This window comes from Pseudoliparis swirei, chromosome 23, assembly GCF_029220125.1.
Source record: "Pseudoliparis swirei isolate HS2019 ecotype Mariana Trench chromosome 23, NWPU_hadal_v1, whole genome shotgun sequence".
In the NCBI taxonomy this organism is placed as follows: domain Eukaryota; kingdom Metazoa; phylum Chordata; class Actinopteri; order Perciformes; family Liparidae; genus Pseudoliparis; species Pseudoliparis swirei.
This window is the reverse complement of record NC_079410.1, coordinates 4583447-4609989: the sequence shown is the minus strand read 5'-3', so window position 1 is coordinate 4609989 and position 26543 is coordinate 4583447. Positions and strand designations below refer to the sequence as shown.

General features: G+C 45.0%; 1 protein-coding gene across 1 annotated transcript in view; it reads right to left on the bottom strand.

Annotated features, from left to right (window-relative positions):
- cacng3b (calcium channel, voltage-dependent, gamma subunit 3b) overlaps window positions 1-25993 on the bottom strand; it is a 33860-nt gene extending 7867 nt beyond the window's left edge. The window contains exon 1 of the mRNA XM_056407773.1: window positions 25458-25993. Coding sequence (XP_056263748.1) covers window positions 25458-25674 — 217 coding nt within the window. The 5' untranslated portion in view covers window positions 25675-25993. The remainder of the gene's footprint in view (window positions 1-25457) is intronic.
- Between the last annotated feature and the right edge of the window lie 550 nt (window positions 25994-26543).

Sequence of the window (26543 nt, the reverse complement as noted above, 5' to 3'; positions counted from 1 at the left end):
GTGAAAATTACAAATGACCTCTTAATGGCAGCAGATAAAGGACTCCTCTCTGTCCTGGTCTTGTTAGACCTTAGTGCTGCATTCGACACCATTGACCATGACATCCTGTTACAGAGACTGGAGCAGTCGATTGGCATTTCAGGCACGGCACTAATTTGGTTTAAATCCTATTTATCAGATCGATCTCAGTTTGTATTTGTAAACGATGACGCCTCGATAACCACCAACGTTAATCACGGAGTTCCACAAGGTTCCGTGCTTGGACCAATTTTATTTACCTTATACATGCTTCCTTTGGGCAATATTATCAGGAAACACTCCATAAACTTTCATTGTTATGCAGATGATACTCAACTATATCTATCGATAAAACCAGAGGAGAGCAACCAACTCTGTAAAATTCAAGCATGTCTTAAAGACATAAAACATGGATGACCTGCAACTTCTTGATGTTAAACTCAGACAAAACCGAAGTAATTTTAATCGGCCCTGAGCACCTCAGAGATCAATTATCTGGTGATGTGGATTCTGTAGACGGCATTGCCCTGGCATCCAACACCACTGTAAAGAATCTTGGCGTTATCTTTGATCGGGACTTGTCCTTTAACTCCCACGTAAAGCAAATCTCAAGGACTGCATTCTTTCATCTACGTAATATTTCAAAAATCAGGCACATCTTGTCTCAAAAGATGCAGAAAAATTGGTTCACGCGTTCGTTACTTGAGACTGGATTACTGCAACTCCTTATTATCAGGCTGCTCTAATAAATCTCTTAGGTCCCTCCAGTTGATCCAGAATGCTGCAGCTCGTGTTCTCACTAAAACTAAGAAAAGAGATCACATCACTCCTGCACTAGCTGCTCTGCACTGGCTCCCAGTAAAATCAAGAATCACTTTTAAAATTCTTCTCTTAACCTACAAAGCCTTGATTGGTGATGCTCCATCATATCTTAAGGAGCTTGTAGTACCATATTGCCCCACTAGAGAGCTACGCTCACTAAATGCGGGACTACTTGTAGTTCCTAGAGTCTTAAAAAGTAGAATGGGAGCCAGAGCCTTTAGTTATCAAGCTCCTCTTTTATGGAACCAGCTTCCAATTTCAGTCCGGGAGGCAGACACAGTCACCTCGTTTAAGAGTAGACTTAAGACCTTCCTCTTTGACAGAGCTTATAGTTAGGGCTGAATCAGGTTTGCCCTGGTCCAGCCCCTTGATATGCTGCTATAGGCTTATAGCTGCCGGGGGACGTTTTAGGATGCACTGAGTACCTATCTCCTCTTTTTTCTCTCCTTAAGGATGAATGTTCATCTCTCAATCACACGTTACTAACTCTGCTTTCTCCCCGGAGTCCTTTTGACTTCACGTCTCATGGGGTCATCGGACCCTATGAGACGACATAGATCCTATCTGCCTGATGGATCATTGAGGTCTGGGTCGTGGAATTCCTGCTCATGACTGCGCCACTGTCCTGTTGAGACTCCGCCCACTGTTGAGACTCCGCCCCCTCCTCCTCCCCACCGCCATCTGCCTGATGGATCGTGGAGGTCTCCATCGTGGAATATGCCTACTATGAACTATTCATACACTCTGTCATATTCATTGAATGTATTTTAACTCTAAATCTGTCCTTCTGTACACATTACATCTATTGCATCTGTCCATCCTGGAGAGGGATCCTCCTCTGTTGCTCTCCTCCAGGTTTCTTCCTTTTTCCCCTGAAGGGTTATTTGGGAGTTTTTCCTGGTCCGATGTGAGGTTTTGGGGCAGGGATGTCTATGTGTACAGATTGTAAAGCACTCCGAGACAAATTTGTAATTTGTGAAATTGGGCTATACAAATAAACTGAATTGAATTGAATTGATGCACGTTCACATCCCGCTGTACACGGACATGCATGTACATCACAAGGAGAGAGAGGGGGGGGGGGGATAGAGAGAGGGGGAGAGAGGGGGGAGAAGGAGAGAAAGAGAGGGAGAGGAAGAGTGAGAGAGAGAGAGGGATAAGGAGAGAGAGGGAGATATAGGGGGAGAAAGAGAGGAGAGAGAGAGGGAGGGAGAGAAAGACAGAGAGAGAGAGAGGGACCTGTAGCCTTAAGGGTATGTGTGGGAGAACACCAATGAAACGCCTTATCTCTCTCTCACACACACACACACACACACACATACACACACACACACACACACACACACACACATAATTACCACTTTGAATACAAAAGCACACACACACTGCCACTAAATACAGACATCATGTGCACACACACATCCACCGAGCTCATTATACTGATACATGAGCTCCATCAATCATGCATGTAAGTAAAAGCCTTCTTGTTTATATCAGTGTAAGTCAGTGTGTGTGTGTGTGTGTGTGTGTGCGAGCGTGTGTGTGTGTGCTGCTGTGTGAGTGTGTGTGTTTGTGTTGTATTGACTAGGATGCAGTCTCCTACCAGCGTGTCAGGCAAAGAGTGACTCATCCTCCTTTGTAAACGTCCTCAACACACACACACACACATTGCATGTAGCTTCGTTCCCACCCATCATTCAATCCCATTCACACATGGTCAACACCACAGGGGAAACGAGAGAGAGAGCAAGAGAGAGGAGGGGGGCGAAGAGGGGGAGGGCTGAAGTGGGATGAAGGGGAAGAAGAGGAGAGAAAGCGAGATGAAGGAGGATGGAGAGAGAGAGAGAGGAAGAGGGAGAGAGAGGAAGTGGCGGTTGAAAGAGGTTTTGGGGGTAAAGCGGGAGGAACAGAGGCCGGAGACCAACAACGGACGACTCGGCGATAATTGCTCATTTGCATATGAAGAGCTCCTCTTGCACACACACACACACACACACACACACACACACACACACACACACACACACACACACTCAGAGGATCTTCTCCACACACTCAGAGATCATTCATAAAATCATAAATGGATTCATCCAGTCGGAGAGAGAGCGAGCGACCTCCGACCGACACTCTGATTAACAAGAAAGGCGTTTACCGAGTAATAAATCCGTATAGAAAAGAGAAAGCGTGTGAATCAAAGTGTGTTTTTCCACGTTGAAAGACGAACGACGAGTTCCACAAACACACGAGAGATAAAATCATCTTCATCACTTCATCTTCATTTATACAGGAAGGTGTATTTTGGATTAGAGCTGCAGAAAATTATTTAATAATCCAGTTTTTACAAGGTTCTAGAATCATTAATAAAACACACTGATTGACCTGAATCAATAATTTCAGCCTTAAATCGGACAGATAATGTATAAAATATAAATATATATATATATTTGTAATATGTTTTTGTCCATTGGTTCCTATAGAAGATACATCTTAAATCATATGTCATTTCTACCAAGGTTTAAGGTTTCTATTTTAATTAAATCGAACCTTTTAACATCTTAAAAATAATAATACCATATCAAAATAGACATTTTTTTTTAAATTATTTTTTTCTTAACTTTTTATAATTTTCATTAAGCTTTCTTAAAATGAACTAAAAATACAGACAACGAGGAAGTGGGAAGAAACTACTCAAAATAAATCTGATTAAAATCTCCGTGTAACGAACAAACATGTCCGCCAGCGCCGTGTGGAGCCCTGAGGATGGAGGAAGAAGACGTATCGAGCTCTGGGTCGGACAGCGCGTCTCAGGCGGATCGATCCATTGGTGTTTTCGGGGTCTTTTGGGGGGATTTGTGTCGCTCTCTATCCTTTTTTCCGATGGTTCTGAGTCACTGGAGGGTCCTTGAACGCATCACGGCGTGAAGTGTCGTCAATCAAGAGCTCCGCCTCCTGACGGGACATGGATCAAACCTGCTGCGTTTTAATGTATCAAAGCATCCTGATGTATAGCGCAGCAACACACACACACACACACACACACACACACACACACACATGAGCACACACACACACACAGACACACACACACACACAAACACAAACACTCACACGGAGGATAAGGAGGCAGGAACGGAGAGATAGATGGCTGCTTTTATTTCTCTCTTAGTGGCCGAGAATCTAAATCACACCTGACCACACACACACGCACACAACCTCGCATACACACACACACACACACACACACACACACAAGCAATTTGCGTTTTTTAAAGATGAAAACGACGAATAACTGGACACATTTGGTCGCATCATCTCCCGATTGTTTTACAAAAGTCGGTCAGTGGTTTCTGCAATTTTGATTTATGGATAAAAAAATAATAATAATAAAAAAAACAAGGCCACAAAAACAAAGTCCACGCCAGCCCAAATTGCTAAAATAATGTTCAGATGTATTCATCACAAGCTGTTTTTTTCTGTTCTGGCCTTTAGAAACACGGCGGCCGTGTCTCTATGTAGATATAAATACACAATAATTCATATTTCCATGAGATTATACACACAAGGAAGCAAACTTAACAATATAAATGACATGTCTGCTGATATAAGCCCCCAAAAGCAGATATAGTGACGTAATAACAACGTTCTCCTCAACGAAGGCTCTTGAAAGTGAAAGTATTGATAACACATGAGCAGCTCCTCGTGTGTTGGAGCTTCTGCTTCAGCCTGAGGATGGAGACGATGTCTTCATGTCAACTATGGAGCTGTTTATACAGCCGTAACATGTCACGGTCACTTTGAAAGATGTCCGTCTCCAGGAGGAAGACGAGGGTGTCGTTCTTCTTCTGACAGTCGGTTTGGGCATCCGGCGCCTCGCGTGTTCTGACGCCTCAACGGGATTTAAATTACAGATTCATGGATCGTCTGAGGGCGGCGGATCGATGTCAACGAGATTTAGGAGGAAAAAAGTACCAAGAATATCAATCTGGATCCACGAAACAGATCACTGTGTGTGTGTGTGTGTGTGTGTGTGTGTGTGTGTGTGTGTGTGTGTGTCATATATTTCTCAGCCCACGATGACGTTTTTTTTTCGAGCTCTACTTACAGTCAGTGAGTCACGAGCTGTCACACACACTTGTGTCAAGTGTCATAACCAGCCTGATGTCATCTAAACAGCATACACACACACACACACACAACACATACACACAACACATACATACAACACACAGACACACAGACACACACCATACAACACACACACACAACACACATACCATACACACACAAAACACATACACAACACACACACCCATACAATACATAAATAGAATATACACTTTTACTAATCCCCAAGGGGAAATTAGTTCTCTGCATTTAACCCATCCTTAGTTATTAAGGAGCAGTGGGCTGCAGTGAAGCAACTGGGGGTTCAGTGCCTTGCTCAAGGACACTTCGACTTGCAACTAATGGGGAGAGCGGGGATCGAACCCACAACCCTGCGGTTGCAGGACGGCCCTCTTACCCCACTGAGCTAAACACACACACACACAACACATACATACACACACAACACATACACACACACCACACAACACAACACACACACACCCATACAACACATAAACACACACACACACAACACACACTACACAGGTACGCAGCTTAATTGCCAAACTTGATATTATCCGCATTTGGGCAAGCTCAACTGATGCAGATGTTATTGTTATATCTGAATCTTGGTTGAGTAAATCTGTTATGGACAAGGATGTCAATATTGATGGGTATACTGTTTATAGAACTGATCGACCTAATAGGGGAGGTGGAATTGCTATTTTTATAAAAAGTAAGTTTCATGTAAAGGTGCTACTCTCTAAATCAGTGAGCAAACAATTTGAAATGTTGGCTCTTGATCTGGAGGTATCTAAAAGGCTTCATATTACTGTGGTTGGTTGCTATAGGACACCATCAGCAGTCAGTGAAGCTCTTCCCTCTTTAATGCAACTCATATCAGGATTACATTTTAATGAAATCGTTTTGATTGGTGACTTCAATTGGAACTGGTTAAAACCAGTGTCTGATCATTTTAGGGCACAATGTGATTCACTAAATCTTTTCCAGATTGTTGACATGCCCACTAGACCGAATCTTAAATGTCCTGAAAAATCTTCTTTGATTGATCTTATTATAACTAATGTCCCCCATAAATATTCTCCTGCCAGTATTTTCGCAAATGACATTAGCGATCATTGTGTTATTGCCACAGTTAGATGTACAAAATTCCCAAAACTAAGACTCGTATCATCATATAGCGAAATATGAATCATTTTGTGGAACAAGGGTTTCTTCATGATCTCTATTTCTCTGACTGGGAACGAATTAACCTCATTGGTGATGTTGAAAGTGCATGGAAATTCTTTTATGATGGTTTTATTGGAATTATTGACAAGCATGCTCCTTTCAAAAAGTGCAGGATAAAAGGCCGTGATACTCCATGGTTCAGTTCAGATTTATCCAAGATGCTACATGAGCGGAATGTGGCTTGGGCCAAGGCAAGGGGTTCTGGTCTGGAGTCAGATTGGCTGCTTTTTAGGCAACTGCGCAATGCTTGTACAGTTGCAATTAAAAAGCTAAAGCTGAGCATTTTTAAGTGAAACGTCAAACAACCTCAACAATCCAAGACTGTTTTGGAGGACAATAAAATCTTTATCTGGAAGTAGAAATGGTATTGAGCTTCCCGCTTGCATTGTCAAGGACTCTAATGACATCTCTGACAAGGCCATCATGCTGGACTGTTTTAATGAGCACTTCATTGCCTCTGGTTCCCTGTTTGACACTCTAAACCATCCACATGAGAAATCCTCTGCTTGTTTGGGTCGACAGGAAACTGTTGGTGAGTCTTTCAGTTTTAAGCCTGTTACTGTTACTGAAGTGCACAAAGCCCTTAAACTTTTAGACACAAGAAAACCGGCAGGTCCGGATAACCTAGAACCATATTTTTTAAAGTTAGCTGCTGATTTTATTGCACCCCCTTTAACATATATTTTTAATCTTTCCTTACTTTCAAACGAAATTCCCCTTATATGGAAGTCTGCCTTTGTTCTCCCCCTGTTAAAAGGAGGAGACCCCACACTTTTAAATAATTACAGGCCTATCTCCAAACTGTCTGTTTTAGTTAAGACACTAGAATCCCTTGTGAGTGAGCAACTTAAGGAGTTTTTTTATCATAAACAATATTTTATCTGTCTATCAATCAGGTTTTAGAAAAAAACATAGTACAACCACAGCAGCGTTAAAGGTAGTAAATGATTTTATTGAATCTTTGGACAATAAACAACACTGTGCAGCCCTTTTTATTGATTTGTCCAAGGCTTTCGACACTGTCGATCATGCAGTAATGAAGCAGAGACTTCTTACTATTGGACTGTCAAAACATACTGTCTGTTGGTTTGAAAATTATTTATCAAACCGATCACAGTGTGTACAGGCTGAAGGCATCACCTCGAGTTCTCTTGATATAATAAAAGGTGTGCCACAGGGTTCAGTCCTTGGACCACTTTTATTCACAATTTATATCAACAGTATCGGTGAAAATGTGCCAAATGCCAATTTTCACTTTTATGCAGACGATACTGTCATTTACTGCTCTGCTCCTACACAGCATCAGGCTCTCTTACACTTACAAACAGCCTTCGATACTGTGCAACACTCTTTTAATGAGTTGAAATTATTGTTGAATCCTGATAAAACGAAGTTGATGATGTTTACAAACTCAAAAACAAAGCCATTAAACCTTCCAGCTATGATTTCATTTCAGGGCAAAGTGATTGAGTCTGTATCATCATATAAATACCTGGGATTCTTGATTGATGACTCTCTCTTTTAAACCTCACATTCAGCAACTTGTGAAGAAGTTGAAAGTGAGGCTGGGTTTCTATTTCCGAAATAATTCTTGCTTTTCTTTTAATGCTAAAATGAGACTTGTTGCTGCTACTTTTATGCCTGTGATTGATTATGGTGATGTCTTATATATGCATGCATCTTCTCAATGTCTCCACTCCTTAGATACTGTCTACCATGGAGCATTGAGGTTCATCACTAATCTTAAGGCTCTGACTCACCATTGCTCCCTGTATGCGAGGGTTGGTTGGACTCCTCTGTCCATCCGGAGACAAAATCATTGGCATGTCCTTATTTATAAGGCTATTCTCCACGTACTTCCATCGTATCTTTGGACGCTAATTCAGCTGAAAAACCCTGGAAGCTACCATCTTCGCTCTGTGACCTCTGCTCAATGCCTCCTCTTGCTCTCCGTCCCTCACGTCCGTTTGGAAATGGGGAAAAGAGGTTTTAAGTTTGCTGCTCCTGCGGCTTGGAATTTGCTGCAGACAGACCTGGGTCTCCGGGAGCCGGTCTCCTTAGGTGTTTTAAAATAGATTGAAAATATTGGAGGGAAATTCATCTAGCTGTAGATGTTTTATATGACGGAGGTATGTGCTCCTGTGTGAGCTGGGTTGTGTTGGCTTGAGTCTTAGTTTTGGTTTTATTCATGCTGTGATTTTGTTTTTCGTTTTATATGTTGTCTGTCACTGTTTTATGTTGTATTGTATGGAACTTTGTGTGACGTGCTGCTGCTGCTGTCTTGGCCAGGACACTCTTGTAAAGGAGATTTTTAATCTCAATGAGGTATTTCCTGGTTAAATAAATTTAAAATAAAAAAATAAAAAACACACTACAACACACAGACACACACACACACACACACACACACACACACAGGAGCAACAGTTTACCAATAGCCTCATCACACTGGCTTAAACAGATGGAAACCATTTTGTTTTGTTAATTAAAAAAGCCGGGGCGTCGGACGTGACGCCCTCCATGAACACGACGCTCCTCACGGGAACAACCGGGTCCTCGTCTCCATGGGGACGCACGGTGTGTGATGTACGAAGGTATGTCGCAACAGTCGGGGGGGCCTTGCTTCTTCTTTGAACCGCCATGTGTGTGTGTGTGTGTGTGTATGCATATTTTTCAGTCTAATTAACAGCAAACTAATGAGTACGCATAGCCCCCCCCCCCCCCCCCACACACACACACACACTGGGAGCATCTATCAGGAGGCATTTGCCTCACAAAGGTCAACGTGGCCCGAGGGCAGCGGCGACCACAGTCGCAGCAAGGCATTGTGGGACGGGAGTCCTGAGTGTGCGTGATCGTCTGCCTCTGTGTGTGTGTGTGTGTGTGTCTCAGTGACTCATGCGTTTTAATTCCTACACACATCTGAACACACACATCTGAACACGCACATATGAACACACACATCTGAACACGCACATCTGAACACACACATCTGAACACACACATCTGAACACGCACATCTGAACACACACATCTGAACATGCACATCTGAACACGCACATATGAACATGCACACACACATATGAACACGCACATATGAACATGCACACACACATATGAACACGCACATATGAACATGCACACACACATCTGAACACGCACATCTGAACATGCACACACACATCTGAACACGCACATCTGAACACGCACATATGAACATGCACACACACATATGAACACGCACATATGAACATGCACACACACATATGAACACGCACATATGAACACGCACATATGAACACGCACATATGAACACACACATATGAACATACACATCTGAACACGCACATATGAACATGCACACACACATATGAACACGCACATATGAACACGCACATATGAACACGCACATATGAACACACACATATGAACACACACATCTGAACACACACATCTGAACACGCAGATATGAACATGCACACACACATATGAACACGCACATATGAACACGCACATATGAACACGCACATATGAACACACACATCTGAACACACACATCTGAACACACACATCTGAACACGCACATATGAACATGCACACACACATATGAACACGCACATATGAACACGCACATATGAACACGCACATATGAACACACACACACATGTGAACACGCACACACACACTTCTGAACACGCACATATGAACACACACATCTGAACACACACATCTGAACACACACATCTGAACACGCACATATGAACACGCACATCTGAACACGCACATCTGAACACACACATATGAACACACACATCTGAACACACACATCTGAACACGCACATCTGAACACGCACATATGAACACGCACATCTGAACACGCATATATGAACACGCACATATGAACACGCACATCTGAACACACATATATGAACACGCACATATGAACACGCACATCTGAACACGCACATCTGAACACACATATGAACACACACATCTGAACACACACATCTGAACACACACATATGAACACGCACATATGAACACACACATCTGAACACACACATCTGAACACACACATCTGAACACGCACATATGAACATGCACACACACATCTGAACACGCACATATGAACACGCACATCTGAACACGCACATCTGAACACACACACACATGTGAACACGCACACACACACACTTCTGAACATGCACATATGAACATGCACACGCACCTTTGAACATGCACACTCACATCTCAACACGCACATCTGAATACACACATCTGAACACACACACACATCTGAACACACACACACATCTGAAGACACACACTCCCTCTGATGTCGTCAGTGAGTCTTGAAACCTCAACGTCAAAGTTAAAAGTACATATTGTACTATACATAATCATGTAGTGTATACAGTGTGTATGGAGGTAGACACACACACAACACACACACACAACACACACACACACACATCTAAATGTTATGTATGAAAACAGGAGTCGAGCCAACGGACGAGAGCAGAAACACTTTCCACGTCGCTGCCTCCTGACTAACTGCTGTTCTTCAGAGTGCTACACACACACTTTCATTATTCAGCTCAACATCTCACTTCCTCTTGCTCACTCTCCTCGTCCCCTCGTCTCCTCGTCTCCTCGTCTCCTACTGTCTCAGTTCTGGTCTTAGTGGTGAGACTATAATATTTGATATATAGACAAAAATATATATCATTTAAAAATACCAGAAATGATTTTACTATATATATATGTCTATATATATATATATATATATTTATTTATTATATATATACTAGGGCTGTGAAACGATTACAATTTTTAATCGGATTAATCACAGGTTTTTGTGGATTAATCATGATTAATCACATATTACCGATATTCTCGGTATATTTTGTGAGAACATAGAGATTTATGACAAAAGACGGATATATACATTTATACATTCTTCTATACAATGGTGCTGCAACTCAGCAGTTATTTAGCAGTTTTGTTCCATTGGGAACATTAATACATCTTCATCCTAAACAGAATGTTTAACCCTCCTGTTACCTTTCAGGTCAATTTGACCCCATTCAATGTTTAATGTCGGTGTTCTTTGGGGTCAATTTGACCCCAGGCTGTTTTTCACTGTGTCAAACATATAAGAAATATCAACTTTTTTATTTATTTAAAGGGCTATTTAGGTAGTCAACAAACAAACATAAAGTACCTCACACTTAAACTTGGGAAGCAATATTAATTCTAATATTTTTCTGGAGGTTTTAATTGCTGGGGTCAAATTGACCCCGAGGGTAAAATATGTTAGTAAAGGTAACAGGAGGGTTAAACAGAGCATTTTTCTCTTGTTTGTCAACCATTAACTCCACCATGATACAATCTAAAGGCCTCTAGTCTTCCTCTAGCAGCTGCTGAGGCAAACTGACTGTGTGGGTTTTCTTCATGAACTGGGCCGTGATGAAAGGGACGGCGGGGACACCGCTGCAAAGCTGAAACCTCACCGGCCCGGACACAGGGACAGATTGACAAGTGACTTTTTTTTTGCTCGGTCCCGATGCGCGCGCAGCTCTGTGGCGCGCGAGACGGAGATCGATAAGTGTTAACGCAACGCGAAGAGACAGAAATGACATGCTGCTGTGGAGATACGATCACAGGGCTCCAGACTGCGACCAAATGGTCGCATTTTGCGCCTAAAATTAGACACAGTGCGAGTAAATTTTTCATCAACTCGCGCATGCGCGACCAGTAAATTAGCAGATTTCTTTTTTTTGTTATTAAATATTTTTGTTGTTTACAAACTTGTTCTACACTTCAGCCCACTACAGTTAGCGGTAATGCCTGAATGACTGGTTTGCTAACCGACATTAACTCCAGAAGAAGAAGAAAGGAGACGAAAACCGAAGAAGAAGAAGGCTGGCCTGTGTGTGAGAGGGGGGGGGGGCTAATGTGTGAAAAGAGGCGCACCGCAACGGAGACGCAACGAGGGCGAGGGCCGCAGAGTGAGAGGTCCACGAGGGGATCCTCACCACCGAGCGGCGTCCCGTCCCCGAGTTGAATCTCTGGGACACCGCAGCCGACTCTCACATGTCTGAGCCGTTATAGACTGATGTTCACGGTATACGCATTCGATCTGGAGCGCGAGGGTTTTGATAACGTTAGCGGAAGGATTTAAGTGACAACATCCGGTTTTGCAAAGTTAGCGGAAAGAACCACGTGAAACAACATCCGTTTATCAAAATAAGATGTCGACAAATCATACACTAACATATAAAAGTAAACAATGAACTGATGTATCTTTATAGATATTTTCTGAGATTTAGCTTAAATTATGCTAACATTAAAAATGTTTACTGTACCAAGGAAGAGTTTATAAAAATTAGTCAGTCTTTTGTATGTTAAGAAAAGTCCTGTATATAGATTTCCGCAAGAGTTCCAGGAAATGAATGATGCAGATGTGTTCCATACATATCTGAAATCCCCTACAATAGCAATCAAACAATTTTAATGTATCAATTAGGAAATTTTTCAAAGTAAAAGTTCTAAATGTTTAAAGAAATCGGTAATTTCTTTAATGTTTGAGTTGCTTTATATATGTATTTCCTCATAGTCCTAGGCAATAATGCTACACAATAAATAGAATGCTTCAATCAACACCGTGATCGGTGATTGGTATTATCGGATCGGCAGATACTGATTTCAGTGATCGGTGATCGGTATTATCGGTGATCGGCAGATACTGATTTCAGTGATCGGTGATCGGTATTATCGGTGATCGGCAGATACTGATTTCAGTGATCGGCACCAAAAACCTGATCGGTGCATCTCTAGAAACCAACAAATGTTTTGATTGGCCACATCGAAGTGCAACATGCACATGCTCAAGGTATGTTTTCTCTTCAAATATGTTTAAACTCAATACAGTAACTTCTGAAGAGTTCTCTGTTGTGAATGTTTTGCAGTTCATGAAGGCAAACAGGCATAAGATTGTATATTGTCAAATTATTTATCAGTAATACAGTAAAAATGATGGGAAAACTTTGCAAGTCGATTTATAGTGTGTCAGGGTTTTCCTGCAGAGAAAATTTGGCGCGCCTAAGCCGTTTTCCCGAGCGCCTATGACAAATCCCGAGCGCCTAAGGCAAAAAAAAGTCTGCGTTGAAAAAACAAAAAACAACTGTGTTCATCAGGTTCATGTCAGCGAATATGTTCTCAATAGTATGTTTCAAGGAGGTGTGCTCACCTGTGTGCGCGTATCACGGCAGAGCGGCCAGCTGCTGATCACGCACTCAATAGCTCGACTGCATGAATAGAAGGACCACCCAAGACCCATTTTGACCCAGGAAAAAGTGCGCCCCTAAATTTTCTGCTTGCGCCCCTAACATTTTAAGTTAGGAGCGACTGTGCTCCTAGTTAAAAAAGTTAGTCTGGAGCCCTGGATCAACAACAGACGTTTAGTTTAATAAAAGAACAAAGACGTGCTATAGAGAACATGTCAGGGGGCGGGCCAATCTCTTTAATGTCATGCGATCTACCAACACTACGCCGCGATCGACTGGCAGGTCGCGATCGACGTGTTGAGACCCCTGATCTACAGGAAGTAAAAGTCGTAACAAGGTTTCCGTAGGTGAACCTGCGGAAGGATCATTACCGATGAACAGACCGTCTGCATGAGAGCGGACAGAGTTCAGATTGAAGTGGTGTATTGGAAGCTCATTTTGCAAGTGACTTTTTTTTCGTCCCGACGACCAACAACAGACGGATTGGAAGCTCATTCTGCGCATGCGTTAAATGCGGTAAAAAAAAAACTAGTTAAACCTGTAATTTAATTAACTGAGTTAACGCGTTATTTTTCACAGCACTAATATATACAGTTAAATAATTTCTAGTAATATAATATATATATACAAAAATAATTTGTATTATATTTTAAAATACCCAAAATTATTTTACTATCCATTATTGTACTATATATATAGTAAAATATATGATAAAATATCAAGTATTTTTGTGTATATTTATATATAATATATATATACACAAAAATACTTGATATTATACAGTATATATATATATATTTTTTGTTTTGCCTTTAGAAGACTGCATTAACTTAGAATTAGCTAAGAAGGGTATTCACGGAATCTTTTGCCCAAACTCGCCAAATTTAAAATTGCATTTAAATCTATTCAATAAATTCCAGGACAGCTATAAAATAAATTCATAATCATATCGTTTGAACCTTCTTAAAAACGCCACAACAGAAAATCAATGCAGGTTAAACTCTTTCTCCGATCGGCGTCGCATCGATAACGTACAAAGTAGTCAAACTACATCGTCACATCCAAAGTAGACGATTGTGATCGGGTTACAAACTGTTAGGACGTCAGATAAAAACCTAAATATTCACCTGCTGCCTCGAGCTCTCCTCGTAACGCGTCATGAATACCAAACAGGGAACAACAGAGCCTCACATCAAGGTTAAACAAACAACAACAACAACAACAACAACAACACAGCGTCCAGATGCCCCGGCGACAGGGACCAGCCTTTTGTCCTTGATCTAGCTCTCACACACACACACACACACACACACACGCACTACAGCAGAGTCACAGGTCAAACACTGAAAACCTCCCCGTTAACTCCAAGACTTGCTCCAAAAAAAACACAAAATGAAGTCACAGAAATCGACCAAAAGATCAAACAATTCGGATAAATAAAATATATATATATTTATTTTGACAGTTAAGGGGTGAAAATCCACTCGTGTTGCATTTTTGACCGACGAGAGAAGAGGCTGGAGCCCTCGGAGCCGCATCAGGAGCTCCGAGAGCAGAAAGAAAATCAATTTTTACAGCTTTAGATGACAGAGGACGCTCTTTATGTTAGGAGTACTGTTCAAATACTGTTCCTGGCTGTTCACACGTGTTATTATATGTATCAATATGTATCAATATGTATCAATATGTATCAATGTGTATCAAGATGTATCAATATGTATCAATGTGTATCAATATGTATCAAGATGTATCAATATGTATCAAGATGTATCAAGATGTATCAATATGTATCAAGATGTATCAATATGTATCAAGATGTATCAAGATGTATCAATATGTATCAATATGTATCAAGATGTATCAATATGTATCAATATGTATCAAGATGTATCAATATGTATCAAGATGTATCAATATGTATCAATATGTATCAAGATGTATCAAGATGTATCAATATGTATCAATATGTATCAAGATGTATCAATATGTATCAATATGTATCAAGATGTATCAATATGTATCAATATGTATCAAGATGTATCAATATGTATCAATATGTATCAATACGTGTCGGAAACACGAACATCGCCTGAATTATGACGTATTAAACATTTCTGTAACGACTACCGTGGCGAGGGGGCCGGGCTCTCGTTCCCATGTGGACGCCGAGAAGCTGTGCACACGCACACGCGGACACATCCGTGGATGTAAAGCATTTTGTCAGAGAGGAAGAGGAGGGGGAGAAGGAGGAGGAGGAGGAGGAGGAGGAGGAGGGAGTGAGCAAGAACGAGGAAAGGAAGTTGAAAAGCAGAGCAAATTGGACTGCTTGTTTCCTCAGAGCGCCTCTGACAGCTCAGTGTGGGTGACTGTGCCTCTCTCTCTCTCTCTCTCTCTCTCTCTCTCTACCTCTCTCTGATTACCTCTTTCTAGGCGGAGGAGAGAGAGAGAGAAGGAAAAGGGGAGAGCGAGGCAGAGGAAGAGGCTAGTTTCCACGGTGATAGCTGATGAAAGAGAACGGGACAGGTTCTGCTTGGTTGCACACCTCTCCTCTTTCTCTCTCTTCTACCTCCCCCCCTCCTCTCCCCCCCTTTTCCCCCCTCTCACTCTGTTCTTCCTCACACGCCCATGTTCAAATCTCCTCTCTTCCCCCCCCGTCTCCACAACATTTCTCCTGCTCCGGGTTTTTCAAACCGTCTCATCCCCGTTCCTCTCCTCGTCCTCCTCTCGTTACCAGAAGAACATCCCATCCGTTCACTCCTTCACCATCTCTCTTTCTTCTTCCTTCACCTCAGCTTTTCTCTCTCTCTCTCTTGGGTTTATTTGATCAGGAACAGTGCACACTAATAAACACATCTCTGTAGCCGTCCCGAGAGACAGACGTCACACAACAAACCTCAAAACACGAGATTACGTTGACAACGCGCCTTCAATATTGACTCTTTCTAAAGGGCGCACACACAACTCACAGGGAGAATAGTGGTTACACTCTCAGACAGTCGAGTACTCACAACACACGCCACAACAGCTACACACACACACACACACTGTGGTTTTCCAACATTACAACTAAAAGAACATTAAAGAATTAAAGAAATCCGACACCGGCGTTGGACGAGTTCCACTGGTTCTGGGTGTAGAAAAACAATTCTTTTTGGACTTTGCTTCGTCCCCCCCACCCCCCCCCCCCCCCCCGACAGCTGGAAGAACATTCCTATCTCCACGTTTCCTTCGCTCACGTCTCCCCATCAATTCAATTTAGTTAATTTTATACAGCCCGATATCACAAATTCCGAATTATCCTCGGCGGGCTTTACAATCTGTTCACGTACGAGACCCCTGACCTTTGACCTTTGACCTCACATCGGATCAGGAGAAACTCCCCAAATAAAATCGAAAAAAAACTTTCAGGGGGGGGGGGGGGGGGAGAAAAAGGGGAAGAAACCTTCAGGAGAGCAACAGAGGAGGATCCCTCTCCAGGAAGGACAGAAGAACAGGCGTCATGTGACCAGAAGGGATGGAGGGATGCAAAGGAGGAGTGATGGGAAATGAAGAGATTTGGGATGCACCAGTACCTGCTGCAGAAGCACGATTTCCCTCATCAGCCCCGAACTCAAGGCACACACACACGCATGTGGAACAGGGCATCCGCAATACACACGTGTGTATGTGCATCAATGTTCCTATTACTCCTGTGTCCTTCATTCCTTCCTCCATCTTCCCTCTCTCCTTCCTCCCCCTGGGGGATCATGTTTGACCCCCACCTGCGTTTAAAAAACCCTTCCCCTCTTCCCTTCTCTCCATTACCTGGTGATCATTGAGATGCCCTGCGTGGTCAAGCGCTCCCCGGAGGTTCACCTGAAACAGAGGCCGCGCATCGGCTCATCCATCACTCGCCCCCCCCCTCTCTCTCCCCAGCTTCATTCATGCACATTCTGCTCTTTCTTCATTCATGCCTCTACCTCCTTCCTCCTCCTCCTCCTCATTTCCTGGCTTTACTCATGCTCGTTTATCACAGCGGGAAGTTAACACCTCGGCACACACCTGCAGTCGCACACGCTAACACACTAACACGTTTTGCCGCATGCAAGAAAATCCCAACGTGACCACACACACACACTCGTGAATAAAGGGCTCTGCACTTAAGACCCCCGAGACCACACGGCTCCTGCAGAGGCACGGCGGCTCTCGACCACTGCAGGTGTGCGGCCTCATGTACAGGTAGACGCGGCTTTGCTGTCACATGTTGAGGATGAGGTTTGATTCCATACGTTCTGTGTGCGTATTACATGCCTTCTCTTCTCTTTTGAGGCTTTTACACTTTGTTTTTTACGCAGACGTGGACTCAAAAACAAGAAGACTCACAGGGCGGATGGAAACATGGACTCAGGAGTTCAGTCAGAGAACATGCTGTGAAGGCGAAAGGTTGAGTCGAGATACACAGACAGTCTGAATCCCTCGTGGACGGGGAGCAGAGCTCCGGGACGGGAACTCTGGGTGTCTGAGGCGAGTATACTGAAAGGGGGAGGGCCTTAACGAGGGACAGGCGTTCCACGAGGGCGGTTAAGTGAAGCGTCTGAGACGAGCGTACCAAAATAAAACAGGAAACAACAACCGAGAACTGGGCACGAGATAAAAGAGAGGGTCACGACGAGGCCTGGCACACTTTACCCATCGTCAATATGATGGCGCGGCTGTGTCCAGACGCCGTCGAGGTAGCTCCGCGGAGATTGTGCGCTCTTTTAGTTTTTGTGTTTATTTTTAATGTTTTCTTTGCCACAAACACATCGGCACTAACAGCATACGACCGCAGCACACTTTTGGACATAAACTTTTGCGCAAAACAAGGGTTTTTGTCCACTTTTTCCATCGATCCAGCGTGGCCGGCAGAGATTGTCGGCGAACCACAACAACAACAGTGGAGCCGCTACTACGGGAGACGAAAACATCGAGGAAAAAGGAGCGGAATTCGGAACAGACTGAGAGTTCAAGCCCACCGTCCACCTTTGCCCAGCATCCTTCTTGCTAACGTCCAGTCTCTGGAAAATAAGATGGATGATGTTAGGGCAAGGATCAGATTCCAACGGGACATGAGGGACTGTAACATCTTTTGTCTGACGGAAACATGGCTGACCCGCTGGTGCGGATCGAGTCATATGCCCAACCGAGTCCTTCTCTGTTTTCCGTGCAGACAGAACGGAAGAGTCTGGTAAATCTAAGGGTGGAGGGGTTTGCTTCATGACTAACAACAAATGGTGCGACCCCAAGGACATTAAGACTCTTTCTCGTTCCTGCTCGCCGAACCTGGAACATCTGACGATCTCATGCCGTCCATTCTACCTTCCCTGGAAGTTCAGCTCGGTCATCACCACAGCCGTCTACATACCACCACAAGCGGACACCGACGTAGCACTATCGGACCTACATGATGTGTTATGTCGGCATCAGAACAAGTATCCCGACGCGGCTGTGGTGGTGGCTGGGGACTTTAATAGGCGAACCTAAAAAGTCATGCCGAACTTTCACCAGCACATTACGTGTGCTACCAGAGGAAAGAACGTTGGACCACTGCTATCGCCATTCAAGAGAGGCTACAAGGCTGTCTCTCTCCTCCGTTCGGCAAATCAGACCATGCCGCCATTTTCTGCTTCCGGAGTACCGGCAAAAGATCGCGCGGGAAGCGGTAGTGACGAGGAACGTAAAGCGGTGGTCTGACCAATCAGAGGCTGAGCTACAGGACGCTCTGCGTGTCGTCGACTGGGACATGATCCAATCCAGTTCCAGTGACGTCAGCGAGTTTGCGGAAGTAGCAATGAGCCTCATAGCAACGCTAGCGGACACCATCGTCCCCACGGTAAAAGTTAGGGTCTTTCCTAACCAAAAGCCGTGGGTTGATAGATCCATCCGTGAAGCTGTGAACGCCCGTACTGCTGCCTATAACTCCGGTCTTGTATCCGGCAACATGGACGAGTACAAGGCAGCGGTCTATGGACTGAGGAGGGCGGTGAAGAAGGCCAAGAGGAGGTACCGAGACAGAGTGGAATCACAGATGGAGCAGCGCGACACCAGGCGCCTATGGCAGGGGCTACGGACTATCACAGACTACCAGAGCAGACCCGCGCAATGGTGAGTGCCGACGCATCCCTAGCGGACGACCTGAACTCATTTTATGCACGGTTTGAGGCTAGCAACAACAGCGCTAGCTCGCCGGCTAACAACAACACCGTTAAGCGTAGCCGAGGTGAGTTCTACCGCTGGGGATGAACACACACTCTCTGTGACCGAGCACAGTGTGAGGAGGGCTCTGTTGAGGGTGAACACCAGGAAAGCTGCAGGTCCAGATGGCATATCTGGGCGAGTACTGAAGACCTGTGCTAACCAGCTAGCTCCAGTGTTCACCACAATATTCAACCTCTCCTGGCTGAGTCCGTGGTCCCCGCCTGCTTCAAGAGATCCACTATTGTCCCTGTGCCCAAGAATGCTTCTCCAGCATGTATGAATGACTACCGACCGTGGCCCTCACCTCGGTGGTCATGAAATGCTGAGAGGCTGATAAAGGACTACATCTGCGCCTTCCTCCCTTCCTCCATGGACCCGCTGCAGTTTGCTTATCGCCCAAACAGATCCACGGATGATGCTGTCTCCCAGGTACTGCACACCACACTCTCTCATCTGGACAGCCAGAGGGGGCTATGTGAGACTGCTGTTCATTGATTATAGTTCAGCTTTCAACACCATAGTCCCTCCAGACTGGCCGGCAAGCTGATTGAGCTGGGACTGAACACCCCTGTGTGCTTGGATCCTGGACTTCCTGACCGCCAGGCCACAGGTGGTCAGGGTGGGCAGACACACCTCCAAATCCCTTGCCCTGAACACAGGATTCCCCCAGGGTTGCGTCCTCAGCCCCTACTGTACTCCCTGTACACACATGACTGTGTGGCCAGGTTCAGCTCAACACCATCATCAAGTTTGCGGATGACACAGTGGTGGTGGGCCTGATCTCCGACAACGACGAGAAGGCCTACCTGGAGGAAGTTGCTGATCTGTCACTCTGGTGCCAGGACAACAGCCTCATCATGAATGTCACCAAAACTAAGGAGCTGATTGTGGACTTTAGGAGGGTACAACAACAGAGGACGTACTCACCACTGGGGATTAACGGGACTACTGTGGAGAGGGTGAGCGGGTATAAATACCTGGGAGTCCACATCACCGAGGATCTGACATGGTCAACGAACACAGACACTCTGGTGAGAAAGGCAAGGCAGCGCCTCTACCACCTCAGGCAGCTGAGGAAATTTAAAGTTTCCCAGAGGATCCTTCAGTCCTTCTACTCTGGAGCTGTAGAGAGCGTCCTGACAGGAAGCATCACAGCCTGGTTTGGCAACTGCTCCGCTCAGGACAGGAAGGCTCTGCAGAGAGTAGTGCGTTCGGCTGAACGCACTATTGGAACTACACTCCCACCCTGCAGGACTTGTACACCAGGAGGTGCAGAACCAGAGCCGGCAGGATCATGAAGGATCCTCACCACCCCAACAACAGACTGTTTCAGCTGCTGCGGTCAGGCAGGCGCCTCCGTAGTCACGCTGCAAGAACAGAGAGACTGAGACGGAGTTTCTTTCCTCAGGCCATCAGGACTGTGAACTCCGACCTCACCAGGACCCCCACATAGACCCACACAACTGCCCCTCTTAGGCACACACACACACACACACACACACACACACACACACACACTTACTGTAAATATTGTGTTGTTGTTTTTTATTGTAAATAGTGTGTACTTGTTGCCCTTGCACATTCCTGCTGAGCATTGCCACTTTCATTTCACTGCACACCCTGTGTGTGTATGTGACAAATAAAACATCTTGAAATCTTGGGAACCGATGCTGCTGTCTGGGCTCGACTTGCTCTTCCTTTGCCAAAGAAAAAGGATGGGTTGTAGCATTTCTGTGCGAAGGGGGTCGTAGTAAAACTAGATTCATGATAACACCCCAGAAAATACACATATTTCTCGTGTCGGCTCGCTGCAGACGGCCTTCTTTGTTTTGTTTTTTCTCCCGTAAAATAGGACAATTCCTTCAGGCTTTCTTCCTCTCGTCAGTGAACGAAACAGTAAAAAATAAGTATATATATACATATATATATATATGTACACCACCGTTCAAAAGTTTGGGATCACCCAGACAATTTCGTGTCTTCCATGAAAAATCACACTTTTATTTATCAAATGAATATAAAATATAGTCAAAACATTGACAAGGTTAGAAATAATGATTAATATTTGAAATATTAATTTTGTTCTACAAACTTCAAGCTCAAAGGAAGGCCAGTTGTATAGCTTATATCACCAGCATAACTGTTTTCAGCTGTGCTAACATAATTGCACGGGTTTTCGAATCAGACATTAGTCTTCTAAGGCGATTAGCAAACACAATGTACCATTAGAACACTGGAGTGATAGTTGCTGGAAATGGGCCTCTATACACCTATGGAGATATGTCATTAGAAACCAGACGTTTCCACCTAGAATAGTCATTTACCACATTAACAATGTAGAGAGTGTATTTCTGATTAATTTAATGTTATCTTTATTGAAAAAACAGTGCTTTTCTTTGAAAAATAAAGTAATTTCTAAGTGATCCCAAACTTTTGAACGGTAGTGTATATATACAAGTACAAAGTGCTGCACGCATGATGCCGCGCCGCTCTCTGCATGACGCTCTGTGAGAACACTGCATGATGCTCCCCCGCCCGCCGCCGTCGCCACGGACACCAGTCACACACGTCCACTTCCTGTCACTCCACGAGGTGTTGATGAATTATGAAGCCGTCACAAGTGTAACATGGGGCTGAAGGAGATAAGAGAACTCGCTCACGTGTGTGTGTGTGTGTGTGTGTGTGTGTGTGAGCCCGTGCACGTGTGCATGCGCTGACATTGCCCTGACATTGTGTGTTCACTTGGTGTGCGGCTCCCACAGCTGTGCTTTGTGTAGTGGCTTGGGAATATCCTACAGTTTGTCTATTTATTCATACAATTACAAGCATGTGTGTGCGTCTCTCTCTCTGTGTGTGTGTGTGTGTGTGTGTGTGTGCGTGTGTAAATGAGACCGTGTGTTCAATAAAGCCTTATACCTGCGCCATCTGGCCCCGTAATAGCCTTCTCTGCCCCCCAGAATGAGATGGTTATGTCTGGCTGCATCTCTCACACACACACACACACACACACACACGCACACACACGCATGTTCCTACCAGGGGCAATGCATCTTTTTAACAGTAATTGAAAACAAAGTCTTCCAGTCCCCATATGCAAACAATTTCCAGAGGATCAAAGTCAAATATTTTCCTTTGTGTTATCGAGTCGCGGCGTGATGAAGACTCAGATGGAATAACTCTTCATTTATAATGACTTGTGACCCCACGAAGGGCAACGCACCCTGCGTCTCGAAGAAATAATCACACGCGTGTTGCCCTAGAAAGATGTGAGGATTCACATCACGTTCCTGTTTTACGGCGAGTGGATTGATCCTCGAGCGAATGAGAAGAATTTATTTTGGCTTTCTGCCGTTATCGGACATGTGCAGCACGAAGGGAGACATGAGGGGGGGGGGGGCTCCGCAGTGAGACCTCAGTGAGGAACCCGGACCACCAAAAGACATCCTCACACTCGTCTGTGAATTTATTTATTGGACAGGTGTGTCATACGTTTCCCCTCGGAGCCTCGAAGCTCCACTTCAGAGGTTGTGTTCAAGTTTCTGGGAAACATGAAGAAAAAGCTTTATTTTTATTTTTAAAAAGGCGAATCGGTGTCAAGAAATCTTCGTCAGCTGAGAATAAAATTGAATAGTTTCCATCAGCCCGAGCGGACCGGTGCGAGGCGTGGTTCACCGAGCTCGGCACGAAGAGGAAGAGCGGCAGGAAACGGCAGAAACGGCCCCGAGCGGCTCCGACATTAGCTACCAAGATATACCCACAAGTCACCTGGGTTGGGAGCGATGACGCAACACCTATATGAGTCATGAGACCAATCCGATCATGAGTTTGGGCTTTCTTGGTGTCCTGGTGGACACGGCGTGTTACTACAAGTGATTCATAACTTAAAACACGACAAGTTCACGGAGCCAGAAGGTTTCTGTGAAACAGGAGATCCAACATGAAGAAGAAAACAACATCATCTTCGTCAGCTGAGACTAAAACAAAATGGTTTTGAAGTAGCAGGACCGGTCCGTAACCATGACAGTACATCAGATTGACAGTTATCAGCCCAAAACACCACTTACAACCCGACCAGCGCACCGTGCCAGAACCAGTTCAAACCAGTGGAACCATGAGGCGAGCAACAGGAAGCATGACTAAGCTCCGCCCCTAAAGAAAATAACCAAAGATCAAACGTGAGAGGAACAGCGATCAAAGTGTCCCATCATGCAACAGTGACACAGACGACCACGAGCCAATGAAGCTGTCGAGGGATTTGACCTCTGACCTCTGAGAGAAAATAAATCCTCTTGAGGCCTTGAGATGAGATCCCACAGGGACAGCAACAGGAAAAGGTGGAAAGAGACGGAGGTATAGCCAACACACACACACACACACACACACACACACACACACACACACACACACCACACACACACGTTGCAGCCTCAAACTTCTTGCCTCCGCCCGTCCCGGCGCCCTCATAAACACGGCGTGATGAACGACGCTTTAATTGCTCAGCAATTAAAGTAAACTCCAATGAAAAAGGGGGAGGGCCACTTCTCCTTCTTTTAATTGATCTCATCCGTCTTCTCTTATTTATCTATCGCCGCTCCGGTTATCTCGGGCCCCGTCTATAACCTGGACTCGGGTTGAGGTTTTTCCGATTATTTTAAGCTCAACGGATAGCCGCGGCACTCGAGGATCGTAAATCCGACGGCCTCGAGACCCCGGAGGGCGGAGCCGTCGTTAGTGTCGTCGAGGTAAATTAAAGTACGCGGGCGATGGAGTGACGGCGGCACGTCGGTTACATCATCGCTTTTTAAATATTTAGTCAAACATGGCACCGGTGCAGCAGGAAGAAGCAACAAGCTGGAGGATGAGCACGAGTCCGTCCTCAGTCCATGGAGTTCATGGGAAAAACAACTTCTCTCCAAAATAAAATGTATAAAAAACAACTTCTCTCCAAAATAAAATGTATAAAAAAACAACTTTACTCCAAAATGAAATAAAAAAACAACTTCTGTCCAAAATGAAATTGATAAAAAATCAAACTTCTCCCTAAAATATCATAGAAACCCCAACTTCTCCCCAAAATAAATTGTAAAAAAACAACTTCTCTCCAAAATAGAATTTTTCTTTTTTCTTTTCTCACAACACATTATTCTCAATATGCTGAACGGTCAGCATGTCGACAAGTCTCTCTCAGCACCATGCAGCCTATAGACTACACTACATGGCTGCGTCTATCTGTGTGTGTGTGTATGTGTGTGTGTGTGTGTGTTTTTGGCCCCCTAAATGACAGGACAAACAAAATGGCAACAACTGTTGTGCAGGAGTCCCGGCAACAGCGTACCGGGTTACTTGTTGGCCCAGTCGGTATTCGGTACCTTCAGCAGTGTGACAACGACGACACACACACACACACACACACACACACATCCTGTCGTTCTGTTTGAGGATGCAGAGGAGAGGAAAGGTGGTGGACTCTCAAAAAATGAAATTCAAGGGATTTAGGCATGCTGCCACACACACACACACACACACACACACACACACACACACACACACACATACATACACAGACCCTCGGTTCACCAACGCTCAGACAGGATATGTGTGTTATGTGTTTGGAGAGGCAAGGGAAAAGAAACACATCACACACATGGACACACCCACACACACACACACACACACACACACACACACACACACACACGCACCGCCATGGGAGGGAGACAGACAGGCAGCCGGTCAGTCAGACTGCTCACGTACCTTCCAGACAGCAGGTCCGCCAGAGGCCGGAGTGCGTCATCACCTCCTCGTTCTTGCGGCTCGTGTCGTTGTCGCCGCTGTTCTTCGTGCGGCAGACGCCGCGCGAGTACAGCCAGTAGTCGGTGCCCACGGCGATGGTCATGAGGCTGAAGGCGGCGAACGCGCCCACCGTCGTCACGAGCATCTGGACGCCGCGGTCACACATCAGCATCTTCATATAGGCGGCTCCGGTTCAGTCCTCAAGCCTCGGTTAAGATGTGCGCCGGCCTTTTTACGCGTCTCTCGTATATCCCGCGAGATTTTGGAGCCTCGGTTCAACAGAGACTCCAAGAAAAAAATGGAAAAAATACTAATAATAGAGATTTGGATGTTTTTATGGGGCTACTTTGCTGCCTCTGGGTCGACAGGAGGCTCGTGGCAAAGGGCGGGAAGGTGGGGGGGGCGGCACGTCACTTTCTCGCGCATCAAAAACCGGTTTTTACCACCACCACCACCATCACCACCACCCTCACGCACACAAGCGCCCGCCCGCGCGCGGAAACACACACACACACACACTGGGGAGGGGAGGGAGGGGACCACCGGTTGTCCTCGACTGCCCGACGCGCTGCCCTCACCCGGTCACAGCGGAGGGTAACGGCGATGCCACATTCCGCCTCTTCCCTTCCGTGCGTTAGTCCCCGTGGAGGGGGGTGGAGACGAGCTGCGTTATCCACCGGTATCCTTCTTTCCTTTCCTTTATCCTCTTCCCTTTTGTCTTCTTCTTCCCCCTTCCTCTTCTCAACTTGTGCTTTCCCCACAAGGCTCCCGTGTCAATCTGTTAAGCATTAAAAGCCGAGGTCTGCGCGGGGGGGCGAGTCCATCTTTTAAAAACAACAACAGAAAGGGGGGTTAGTTTGTTTTCTAGCCCGGTGTAACGCACAGCTATAAGTAGGAGGAGGGGAGGCGGGTTACGGCGTCGGGAGGCGGCTCGCCCCTCACTCACCGCCGGGGATCTGAAGGATGTCCTCCTCTCTCCTCGCCGCCACAGAATATGAGGCGGTTCAGAGGTGGTGGGTTTTTTAAAATTTGTTTTACTGTCGGTTG